Source organism: Oryzias melastigma, linkage group LG5, assembly GCF_002922805.2.
Source record: "Oryzias melastigma strain HK-1 linkage group LG5, ASM292280v2, whole genome shotgun sequence".
NCBI lineage: Eukaryota > Metazoa > Chordata > Actinopteri > Beloniformes > Adrianichthyidae > Oryzias > Oryzias melastigma.
This window is the reverse complement of record NC_050516.1, coordinates 1487095-1499764: the sequence shown is the minus strand read 5'-3', so window position 1 is coordinate 1499764 and position 12670 is coordinate 1487095. Positions and strand designations below refer to the sequence as shown.

At 38.9% G+C, this 12670-nt stretch overlaps 1 protein-coding gene across 2 annotated transcripts in view; it reads right to left on the bottom strand.

The window, feature by feature from the left end:
- Positions 1–585: 585 nt before the first annotated feature.
- phf2 (PHD finger protein 2) overlaps positions 586–12670 on the bottom strand; it is a 40450-nt gene continuing 28365 nt past the window's right edge. Inside the window, exons 17-22 of one of the 2 annotated variants that reach the window (XM_024270125.2) lie at positions 9623–9789; positions 8599–8912; positions 5821–5916; positions 5644–5753; positions 5252–5567; positions 586–2438 (exon numbers count right to left, since the gene is read on the bottom strand). In XM_024270125.2, the coding sequence (XP_024125893.1) occupies positions 2350–2438; positions 5252–5567; positions 5644–5753; positions 5821–5916; positions 8599–8912; positions 9623–9789 (1092 nt within the window). In that variant the 3' untranslated portion in view covers positions 586–2349. The remainder of the gene's footprint in view (positions 2439–5251; positions 5568–5643; positions 5754–5820; positions 5917–8598; positions 8913–9622; positions 9790–12670) is intronic. The other variant, XM_024270126.2, reaches the window with a different exon arrangement.

Here is a 12670-nt window from a genome sequence, read left to right as displayed (position 1 = left end):
GATGTCCGTCTATTGGCTTGTTGTCAAGTCTGAAGTTTTCCCCATATTGAAACAAAATGAGACAATTAAACTGAACTGAACCAATATAATGACATCTGGGGAATGTGTGCATGTGCTTTGAGTTTAATAGAGGATTAGGGGGTGAAATTCACTTTAAAACATTCATGCTGTGAAAAAATTGTTCAGATTTCTCCACAGTATTCTTCTTTTTTCCTGTTTTTGTGGGTTTCATAAGCCCAATTTATGTCAAAATAAATAAATACATACTTGAAATCAATTAAACTGTAGGTCCTGGATCTACATTTCAATCAAAGTTCATTTTTGAATGGACTTACGTAAATTAATCTATTTTTCCATGATATTCTAAATGTTTGGATAGGGTCTGTTCTTTTCAGAGGAGTTTTTAGTTTATTGAGGAGTCTACAGGCTTATCTTTGCTCAGTTCAAACTACAGGAGAACTCCGGTATCTGAGCATCGTCCTCTATCTTTTATGAAAAAAATAAAGATGTATAAGCATGAAGACGTGAGAAATGAGGTGTTACTAAAAAAAATGTCCTTACAGGCAAAGAGGAACGGATTACTAGTCAGTTTTCCACAGTAACTGTATTGGAAAAGTAAACAAGGTGACAATCATATCATTCTACAACAATATGTTTGCTCCGCCAGTTTGTCATTTCTGCACAAATTAGAAAAGTGAAGCAGGACTTTGAACAGAAACTTCTAAATACAGAAAAATTAACATTGGAGTCAAAAGAAAACGACATTGAAGAGCAGCAGGGAAGACGGAGACGACAGCTGCAGCTCTCTGCTGTGGATCAGCGGGTGCATTGAACAGGTCAGACATAAAAAAATAAAAAAATCAAACTCAAGCATGAAGGTATGAACTGCAAGACAGTTTGATCTGATAAAGAATCAAAGTTCTCCATCATGTTTGGAGCAAAACAAAACACGAGAGGGCGCCAAAGAGAGAGGGCGTGGCTTGGACATGTGACAGGATGGAAATAGGCGTTGTTACTTGTGTTCATGATGTTCAGTGTTTTCTGTCCGAATGCACACACATACAAAACAAACCAAACAGTCAAAGGGTATTTCCACAACCATGATGAAATATTCAAAAGCAAAACTCTTAAGAATTGTACAAGTATAAAAAAGCTACAAACATTAATAAATTACATCACTGACACAGAAACACATCACAAGGTGCTAAAAAATAACTCTGAAACTTTCCGTTTGCTAGAACATGGAACAAGAGGCTGGTCAAAGAAACTTTGTGGGGTTGTTTTTTTCTTTCCTTTTCCACAGTTTTCCTCTCTTGCTCAAAGAAAAAAATCACAATGCAATAAGCTCTGTGTATGTAAGGCCATATGACAAGAAAAAAATGATTTTTTTCTTTCGTTTTCCAGGCAGCACCTTTTAAACTGGGATAAAAAAAAAAGTTTACTGCTAAAATTAGTCTACCATATGCTTACAAACATAAATGTGTGTCTGTGTGTGTATATACATCTATATATATATATATATATACACACACAAATATATATATATATATTATATTTTTAGTAAAAAAAACACTCAACTTTAGGGGGAAAAAGACAAAACCGTTGAAATACTGAGCTACATTCTACGTGAGGGGCCTGCAGAGCGGAGGCCGCCCGTGCTGCCTGTGAAAACAAGAGAAGACGGAAAGTATCCCCATGTGGAGTCGACATCCATGCGGCTCCTCGTCAGCTGCAGGTCCCTTTAGTGTCAGACGTACTGCACTGGATCCGGTGCATCCTAGTAGATCCTGGTGTGCCACCCCGCCCTCCTTTTGTGTTGTTCCAAAATGTCCTCACACACCGCAAGCTGGCTTTGTGCTTTACAGCTGCTCTTTGTTTCCTTTCTAATGAGAAGGGTAAATAAATGTCCGATCAGAATGAGCTTTACAGTGAGAGCCCAACTCTGAAGGAGGGCTGGTGGGGGGCAGTCTTCCGCTTCATCTTGCCCCCCCGCCCCAGCCCTGAGCCAAGCACACATGCAACTCAAGACATGCAAGGGATACTTTCACATATCTTGGAATGACTGCAATGTACTTCCACTTCACAACCCCTGAATAACTGACAACTGTAAGAAAATGAGACACGTTCTCTTAAAAAATATTTATAATAGCTTCTGTACACTTTAATATCTGAAAGTTATAAAGTATAAGTAGAGGCAAAAACCTATCTGAGTGATGTTCATTTTAGAAATTGAAAATGCATGATTCTCCTCCTTGCCCACAGTGGTCCAGCTCCTCTGTTGCGGCTGTCTTCAGTGAGCAGGTGTGAGTTTGGATGAGTCTTCAGTCCTTCAGCAGGAAACTGCTGCTGCTACAGGAGGAGCTTTCCGTTTCGATGGATCTTTAAAATTTTTCCCAGTCTCTGTTTGGCCGTTGCCATGCCTTTCTTCAGCCGCTTTGCTGTGGACGATGGAGAAAGGAGAGGGGGTAAGCACAGACTAACTGTTACAGCTGAACGAATACAGAAGGCCTTCGACCTAAAAGTTGCATTTGATGCTGAACAAATGGATGGGAAAGAGGTGACAATGCAGTGACCTTTAGTTTGACAAAAAGGGCTCCTTCAATCTAAAGGACTCTGGAGCATTTTCTGAATAAATTCAGTGAGAACAACAAAAAATTAATTACAAACGTAACAGCTATCACAATACTGTTATTTATCTTTGACGATAAATCTCAACATATAGTCAACAAAAATGTAATTTACAGACACCACCATTGTATATAATACAGCTATATAATATAATATATAATATGTATAGTATATTATTCAGCTGTACTCCATTTTAAACCTACTTTATCCCTTTTGGGGTCACATGAGTTGCTGGAGCCTATCCCAGCAACTGAAATGGGCTCCATTTTTAGTCACCAAAAAATTTATTAGCACAATTGTATACTATACTATACTATACTATACTATACTATACTATACTATACTATACTATACAATACCTTACTATACTATACTATGCGATGCTATGTTATGCTATACTATAAATGATCAGCACGATGCTATAAAGATACTATACTACAATACTGGTATTATACTAAACAATACTTTACTTGCCCTTTACTATACTATACTATACTATACTATACTATACTATACTATACTATACTATACTATACTATACTATACTATACTATACTATACTATACATAACCAGCAAGATGATATAAAGATACTATGCTACAATACTGGTATTATACTAAACAATACTTTACTGGTCCTTTACTATACCATACTATACTATACTATACATAATCAGCAAGATGCTGTAAAGATACTATACTACAATACTGGTATTATGCTAAACAATACTTTACTGGCACTATACTATACTATACTATACTATACTATACTATACTATACATAATCAGCACCGTGCTATAAAGATACTATACTACAATACTGGTATTATACTAAACAATACTTTACTGGCCCTTTACTATACTATACTAAACAATACTATACTATACTATACATAATCAGCAAGATGCTGTAAAGATACTATACTACAATACTGGTATTATGCTAAACAATACTTTACTGGCACTTTACTATACTATACTATACTATACTATACTATACTATACTATACTATACTGTACATAATCAGCACGGTGCTATAAAGATACTATACTACAATACTGGTATTATACTAAACAATACTTTACTGGCACTTTATTATACTATACATAATCAGCAAGATGCTATAAAGATACTCTACTACAATACTGGTATTATTCTAAACAAGACTTTACTGGCACTATACTATACTATACTATACTATACATAATCAGCATGATGCTATAAAGATACTATACTACAATACTGGTATTATACTAAACAATACTTTACTGGCACTTTACTATACTATACATAATCAGCAAGATGCTATAAAGATACTATACTACAATACTGGTATTATACTAAACAAGACTTTACTGGCACTATACTATACTATATTATACTAAATTATAATTCATTCTACTTGACTAAATTCCACTACTATATACTATTACACTTTGATGGTATACTGTAATCAAATACTATTACTAAACATTACTTTACAGGTACAGTCCTATACTGTTACCATACCAAATAATCCCATACAGATACTGATCACTATACAATGTAATGAAATATATACTACACCATAATATTCAGTATCATAGTGTACTGTGCTGTACTGTACTATACTATAATATGCTATGCTATATTACACCATGTGCATTGATAAATGGATGGGTTCCCCTCCACTAACCCAATTCAATTCAGTTTTCTTAATTTAGCCCAGCATCACAAAAACAATTGTCTCATTGGGCTTCATGCCAGTAATTTTACAAAAGCAGAAGGTCGATCATAAAATATTAACAATAACTAATTGCTAAACTAAACTGACTAAATAAAACTGGATATCCCTGACCCTCCCTCCAGGTATGGAAAAACTCCTAAATACCCTGAGTCAGGAAAAAAGAAGAAACCTTAGAGATTCCCACATGAGGGAGAGATCCTATCCCAGGACGGACGGGTGATTTACCAGAACTGTTAAAGAAGAATGATCTTATCTAACTCTACAACTACATGTTTAAATAGTGTATCAGCCTGGGTATAGTACTAAAAAGGAATCTTGGATTATTTGCATTCTCTGCTATTAAAGATGAATAGTATTGGGTTCTGACTTTGCGCAGAGATTTTTTTTTATCATTTAGGAGGCTATATTTCCAAGCATTCAGAGAGTGCTCTGAGCCGGAGCGGCGCCATTCTCTTTCTAACTTACAAGTTACTTGTTTAAGGGAACGTGTTTCAGAATGAAACCACGGTGCTACTCTGTCTAACAGGCTTCAGTTTCAGAGGGGCAACAACATCGTTGCTTCAATTTAATTCTGTACTGTACAGTTTTTTTAACAATACTCTGGCCTATTTTTTCATACTATACACAATTTTACCAAGTAGTACTATGGACTGCCACACTATATTCTACCATAAAAGCAGTGATTTATCTTTTATTTAGGGAAAAAAAATCCACAATTTCCTGTTTGTTTACAATTAAGATAATATTTGTTGGTGGGTTGTTGTGATCAGAATCTCAATAATCCAAGATTAAGTACTAAAAAAGGTTGTTTTTCATATCCTGATTTAAATGTTCTGTCAAATTTAGATCATTGACAGGAAGTGAGGAAAATAATCGACAGAAATGTAAGAGGCTCACTTTTGGTGTCCACTGAGGCTGCCCGCTCTGCCTTTGCCGTGCTGCTGCTGCTGGTGTTGGTGGAGTTGCTGCTGTTGTTGGGAGAGGACACGGACGGCCTCCTCTGGGCGAGGAAGACCCCCGGCGCCATGGGATGGTGCCCCCCCGGCGACTTGACCGTTCCAGTGTTGAACTCCTGGTCCGTCAGGCTTCCGTCCTGTGAGTCCGGATTGTGCTCTGGAGAGCTGCTGTCCTGAGAGGCTTTCAGGGGCTCCTCGCTCAACAAGGCCTTCTTTTTGGTGCTTTTCTTCTTTTTCTTTGTCTTTTGCTGCTCCTCCTGTTGGCACATTCCAGGTTGAGCGACGATTTCGTTTTTCACACTTCTCATGCGAAGATGCGGAAATGGGACAGACCTGATGGGAAAGCTTCGCCGCCGCGGCAGCCAAACCGGTTTCTATGGAGGCCACGCGGGCGCCGTCTCTGGCTGGACGCTCCTGTCGGGGAACTGAAGGTCCAACGCGAGCTGCAGAGACGCGAACGTTAGCATTTGAAATGTATTTATAAAACAAAGCAGGTACTGCAGGGTTTACCTGTTGGGCTGTATGGAGTGTCGTCGCTGTTTTTCCTCTTTTTCGATCTCGATTTGAACACAGGATTGTCTTCTTCCGACTCCAGTGAGGGATACACTGCAGAAAAAAGCCCATTACTTTACATGTCCAGTTTCTAAATTTCCCAGTCAAAGCCTGAAGCAGAGGACGGCAGGTTGTGTAAGGACTCCTGTTCCTGCTCCAGCTGTGAAACAGCTGCTGATGCTTCCTCTCTCTCCATCTATTCCAATCCACGCAAAAATATCCTATAATTGCACGATCAACATAAAAAATGACTTGATTTTACAAACGCCGATCAGTGCCAGTCAGAGAGATATGCCTTCCTCCTCCTGCCAGCAGACTGGAGAGCAGATCCTGATTTGAAAGTAATTAGGAGATCAAAAAGCATGTTGAAGAACAACTTGTGGTTTGTGCTAATGGCTTATTAACAAGCCGGTCAGGTTCATGCCGCTGGGTTTGGAAGAGGATCACATAGAAACTGAAGCGACACAAATAGGAGGAATTAAAGAAGAAGATTAGAAAATAAACATCATCTGATCCTGATGAAACGCTCCAGGCTCAATTAGGAATTAAACACCCACACATGGTGATCATTCAGGCTCCATGTGTTGTGGAAGCACCTGCTGGAATTAAGGAATCCAACATGGAGAAAATGACCCGCTGATTCGTTGCAATCAGAAACAGCTGGAGGAATGTGCATGAAATGAAAGATAAACTCAACATTTATCTACTGCTGATATCACAGGCCAAATGGTGCAAAATGAAATCTCGTTTTCACAGTTTAATGTAACAGACAGATTTAATTTCATTTTGTTTGGTTATTTACATAAACGACTGCACAAGGCCTGCATGGTAATGAAGTGGTTAAAGACCCACTGCAATGAAAATCATGCATTTGGTGTTTCTAACATGTTCATGCAGTATTTTCACATGATAGATGACATATATTAAATAATTTAAGGGTGTATTCAGACTGGAAAAGTCTGTTGTTCTGAACCAAGTCCATTTCATTTGGTCCAGACTGAATCCTGAACCAGTCTGTATTCAGACTGCCGTCAATCTGACTTTTCTGTTATGAACCAAAGCTTCTTAACGAAATGTCACGACTAAAGATCTTCTCATTGTCCAGGAATTCTGAGTGTTGGCCAAAGCAACAGGAGAAAGAACAACGGAAATTCTAAACTTTACAAAAACGACAAAAGCTGAATGAAGTAAGACGGTTAAATCTGATTCATGGCAACAAAAACCAAAGCATTACGAAAAAAGCCGAAGCATGACAACAAAAGCCAAAGCATGGCAACAAAATCTGAAGCATGATGACAAATCTGAAGCATGATGACACAACTGAAGCATGATGACAAAGCCGAAGCACGGCAACAAAAGCTGAAGCATGATGACACAAGTGAAGCATGACGACAAAGGCGAAGCACGGCAACAAAAGCTGAAGCATGATGACAAATCTGAAGCATGATGACAAAACCGAAGCACGGCGACAAAAGCTAAAGCATGAACACAAATCTGAAGCATGATGACAGAAGTTAATATGACAACAAAAAGCTGAACCACAAAAAATCAAAGCTGAAGCATGACGACAAAATCTAAAACATGATGACAAAAACCAAAGCTTGACAACAAAAGTCGAAGCACGACAACTAAAGCTGAAACATTACAACAAAAACAAAAGCACAATAACAAAAACCAAGGCATGGCGACAAAATCCGAAGCACAACGACAAAAGCTGAAGCACGATGACAAAATCCGACAACATGACGTCAAAAACCAAAGCTTGACAACAAAAGTCGAAGCACGACAACAAAAGCTGAGACATTAAGACAAAAACAAAAGCATGATGACAAAAGACGGAACACGACAACGAAAGCTGAAGCACGACTACAAAAGCTGAAGCACAATGACAAAATCCGACAACATGACGACAAAAACCAAAGCACACGACTTAAGCCGACAACACGACAACAAAAGACAAAGAACAACAACAGAAAGCTGATAACATGGTGGCCGACTCGGCTCATAAAAAAGCAGACAACACAATGACACAACATGACGGAAGTGAAACACAACGTAAAGAAATAACTGACATTTTTTCAAATTTTCATTCAGCTTTGAGCTGTTGGCTCTTCTTGAGAGGTTTGTGATCTGAAGTCAGACAGGAGACTAAATTAACACCTTCAGACAAACTCAGATTACAAACAACACAAACCTCTCAAGAAGCACCAACAGTTTGACAATGAATGAAACTTAAGCAAAAGTCTGTTATTCATTTCCCTTTTGTCGTTTTCCCGACGGGTTTTGTCGTTGTGCTTCTGCTTTTGTCGTTGTGTTGGAGATGGTGGCAGAGGAGATAATCTATTGGCATATTTATCAGGAATTTATTTATTGGTTGAACATGTTTTTCCCGTAAACAATTCAAGACTCTAAACAACTAACTAAATGTTGGTGCCTTGAATTTCTAAGTCTATACCTCATAGTGGCGAAACACAAACATTCATATTTAATAACTTGAGAATTTTCTCTTATTAAAACGAAGTGATGATATTGTCTTTTCCTTCACTTTTATAAAACAGAAAGCTGGATGTTTTGACTCAACCTTCAGAATTAGAGATGGAAGCAGCTTTAAGAAGCAAAATGTTTTACAGATCCTGTCAGCATTTGGGGGTCTCCGCGTCGGAGTTTTTGTCAAAGCTGTTATGACTTCTATCAAACGAGGAAGGGGAGGTGTGTGGGAGGAGTCTGTGAGCTCACCATAGTCGGAGTCTTTGAAACATGCATCCATGTGATCCTGGTCATCGTCGTAATCTAGACTCTCAATACTGCTGCTTTTCCGGGGTTTCTTTGGGAGACGTTTTACCGGCCGTTTGCCGTTGCTGCTCCCCACGCCGGCGCCCCCGCCGCCCTTCTTGCCAGCCTGCGAGCCGTGCGAACTGCTTTTGGACTGGCTGTTGTTCTTCGACTGGCTGTTGCTCCACTGCTGCTGCAGGCTCTCTGAAGACGACAGGTTGGCCATGGACAGCATGCCCTGAATGGCCTCCTGTGTGCTGGGAGACGCAGGCGGCTGACTGTAACAACACAACACAGCCATAACACAGCAGTGCACACACGGGCAGAGCAGAGAACGCAAAAATGGAGGGATTCTGCAGATCTCTGGAGCCGCTGGGAGCGGGAACTCACACAGCTATGCCGAGTTTTAGCTTACACGTTGCAACACTGACCACAATTACTATCAAACATTACGACAACGCACTGCGGCCACTTTATTCCATCTTCAAAGACACAAACGGTTTGAAAAATGAACATTTTTGAGAAATGTTTTCTTTCTTTCTTTCATTGCTCATTTGTAGCTTTCAGTGTGATGGAAATAGACCATCAAGCGCTGAGCAGAACAGCAAACAGCAAAAGGCAAAGGGAAGAGCCTGGAGCTACCACGGCCATGATAGATTAGAGTGGCATTAAAAAAAACACACATTGGCTGAACACAAACTGCTGACAGAATCTCTGTAAACTTCTGCTGCAGAATTTTTAGCTCTGAGAAAAGTTCAGAAGGTTCAGCTTTTCCTTTAGTGCCGTCGTCACTTTGTGGGCCGTTTGTTTGTCAGTGACTAGCCTCCATACACAGACCCAAAATGAATTCACTGACAAGAAAAGAGGGCTCCTGGGAGTCATTAAGAGATTAATGTTGTATGTGTGCCGCAGCTCAACCGTCTTAGGATAAAAGCGTCACTGGTTTGGAGAGGGAGACAACGCTGACGTCAGCCACAGACCGCCCTACCTGTTGGTACTGTAGTCGATCCCGCCCACTTGCTTGCTGGCCTGGAGCAGGTCCAGAATTCCTGCAGCGCTCACGCTCTTCTTCTTCATCTTGGAGTTGCGACCTCTGAGCTCAGACTTGGCCTCTGTGTCGATGTGCAGAGTCTCTTCATCGGAGGAGTCCGCGCTCTGTTTTCAAACACAGGGGGCAGATTTAGACGTTTTTATGTTCATTATCGGGGCGTTTCTGTTTCAGAAAGTGGGAGAATATCACCAGATAATATTTACAATCTAAGTAGATGATAAGAAGACTTATGACCCAGCATTCTAGCAGCATTTAAACGCAACACTTGCACACAAATCTTGGAGACGAGAGAAGAGTCTCACAAGCGATTTGTGTGTCATTTTTAAAGATTTATATGTGTAGTTAGTTTAAAGCTGTTGTAATTGAATCTGTGCATGTGTTAATCGTATTTTCTATTTCTTTACATTTTGTAAATTTTGTATTTATGCAAAAAATGTATTGTAGGAGTTACAAATCAAGAATTACAACGCACAAATCAAAAGTTACGCACAAATCAAGAATCAGGCCCACAAAAATACAAAATTACACGCAGTTTCAAAGTTACGCACAAATCAAGAACTACGTGCAAACAAATCCAAAGTTACGGACAAATCAAAAAATACACACAGTTTTAAAGTTATGCACAAATCAAGAACTACGTGCGCACAAATCCAAAATTACGCACAGTTTCAAAGTTACACACAAATCATGAATCAGGCCCGCGCAAATCCAAAGTTACTCAAAAATCCAGAATTACTCACAATTTCAAAGTTGCACACAAATCAAGAACTACATGCCCACAAATCCAAAGCTACACAAAAATCAAGAATTAGGCTCAAATCCAAAGCCACGCACAAATCCAAAATTACACAGTTTCAAAGTTACCCACAAATGCGCACAAATCCAAGGTTAGGTACAAATCTAGAATTCCACACGCACACATCGGGGTGAGTCTATTTTATCTCCGTAGATCAGAGGCAGAGAGGACAGAGGAAACGAGCTTGCAGGATCTGCTTTTGCCTCATTTTTTGTAAAACAAGAAAAAACAGCTTTAACCTCCAGTTGGCTCCAGGTGAGCCGAGCTTTAATGAAGGCAGAAGCATTAAAACTCAGATACTGAGGATGTCATGATGGTGGCAGGAACCAGAAAGACTGTCCATTTATTTGATCAACTCTGGAGTTAGTTATTTTAAAAGTAAATCTGGATTATTGCTCACTATGTGCAATGGGCTCAGAGACAGAAACTATAGTGAAAATTGTTCATGTTCTTGTGTCATTTCTCTGATGATGAAGGACATGTATAAAGAAAATTCAGCTCTAAGTTGCATTTTTTATTATTTATTTATTCAAATCATCAGGAGTCAGGAGCAGATGACAAAATTCAGTTTGAAAAAGAGCTTAATTATGACAGAAAACACACTGGAAGGGTCACTTCTCTGCTCAACGGGAGGGGAAGAGGGGCGGAGTTGCTTCACACCAACAGTCCCGCCCAAAACTCAAAGGCAAATTTCCAATAAACTGCTGCTGCTCTGCAGAAACTATGTCCTAGAAAATAACAGTTTTTTTTATTTTAACTAAGAACTGCATAATCATAGTAAAAGACCATTGAATCAGACCATTTAATTTGATTTTTAAACACTTTGACCCAAATGTATTTAATACCTTCAGTGTGAAGAGTTTGAAAGCCTTAATTGGAAATCATTTGTGAATTGAGTGTTATATTGGATCAGTTTAGATGAGATTATCAGAGGGCCAAAGGAATAGGTTTATAATCAAAACTCTGATGCAGGATTCAAATTTGATTGAATGTCTTCACTGCAGGTGGTTTTTGTACAAACTTGGTGACATAAACTTCACAGCAGTTTGAATTCAAAGTTGTAAAATGGAGAGTATGGGGGGAGTTTATCCACAGCTGTGTCCGTGAGTAGAAAAAGGGTGTGGTAACTCCACCCGTCAGTTTGTATTGAGCTCATTCGAAGTCATGTTTTCCTCTCGGTGGTTGTTACCATCTTGGCAGGATATGACATCACACACCCCTGACCTTTCAGAGAACAGGTGTCTGGAAGAAGCTGCTCCTCGTCTGGAGGAGAAATTTAAACATCTTTATGATGCAAATGTGCCAATTTTATTTTAGTCTTGCTTTTCAAATCTATATATGTGACAAACACCCAAATATTTCTTCAATGTGACCAAACATGAGGGTAAATTCTCCAACTAACATCTATATCCTGTAAGGCAGGTTTGTCAAAGTCAATCACACAGGGGGCCTAAATCCAAAACACACCTCATGTCGCAGGCCGAACAGGATAAACATTTATTTAAAACTCTAAAACATTTTTAAAAAAACTTTTTAACATAATTAGGAATAATATAAAAAGGCAGGAATATTATTCCAGAATATAGAATAACTTTCAATATTTTAAACTCCATAAAATTATATTTTGTTAATATTTTAGGGCTGGGAATCGATTAAAAAAAATGAACTAATTAATCACAAACCTTGAAAAAATTAATCGCGATTAATTTGTATTTTGTCTCAGTATTTGCCGACCACTTATTATCTGAGAATAATCACAATATGAAATCACACTCGAAACATTTAGAACATTTATTTTTAATTAATGCTGTCAATCAAATACAAAAGAAATCTGATTAATAACACTTTTGTGTTGTGATTAATCACGATTAATCGCAATGTTTTACCAAGTAAAATGTATTATTGTACAACATGGTACCGGACCACTGCGACGGACTGGCGACCTGTCCAGGGTGTACCCCGCCTTCGCCCTTCAGTAGCCGGGATAGGCTCCGGCACCCCGCGACCCCGAAAGGGAAGAAGCGGTCAAGAAGATGAATGGATGGATGGTACCGGACCATGGATCAAATAATCCACTTTTTGTGAAAAAAATCCCAGAAAAATAACAAGACTAAAGTACTAAAAACTGATTGAATTTGTATCTCTTTTGCAAGTGACAAAGGCATAAGCAGGATAATACCCAGCGAAAG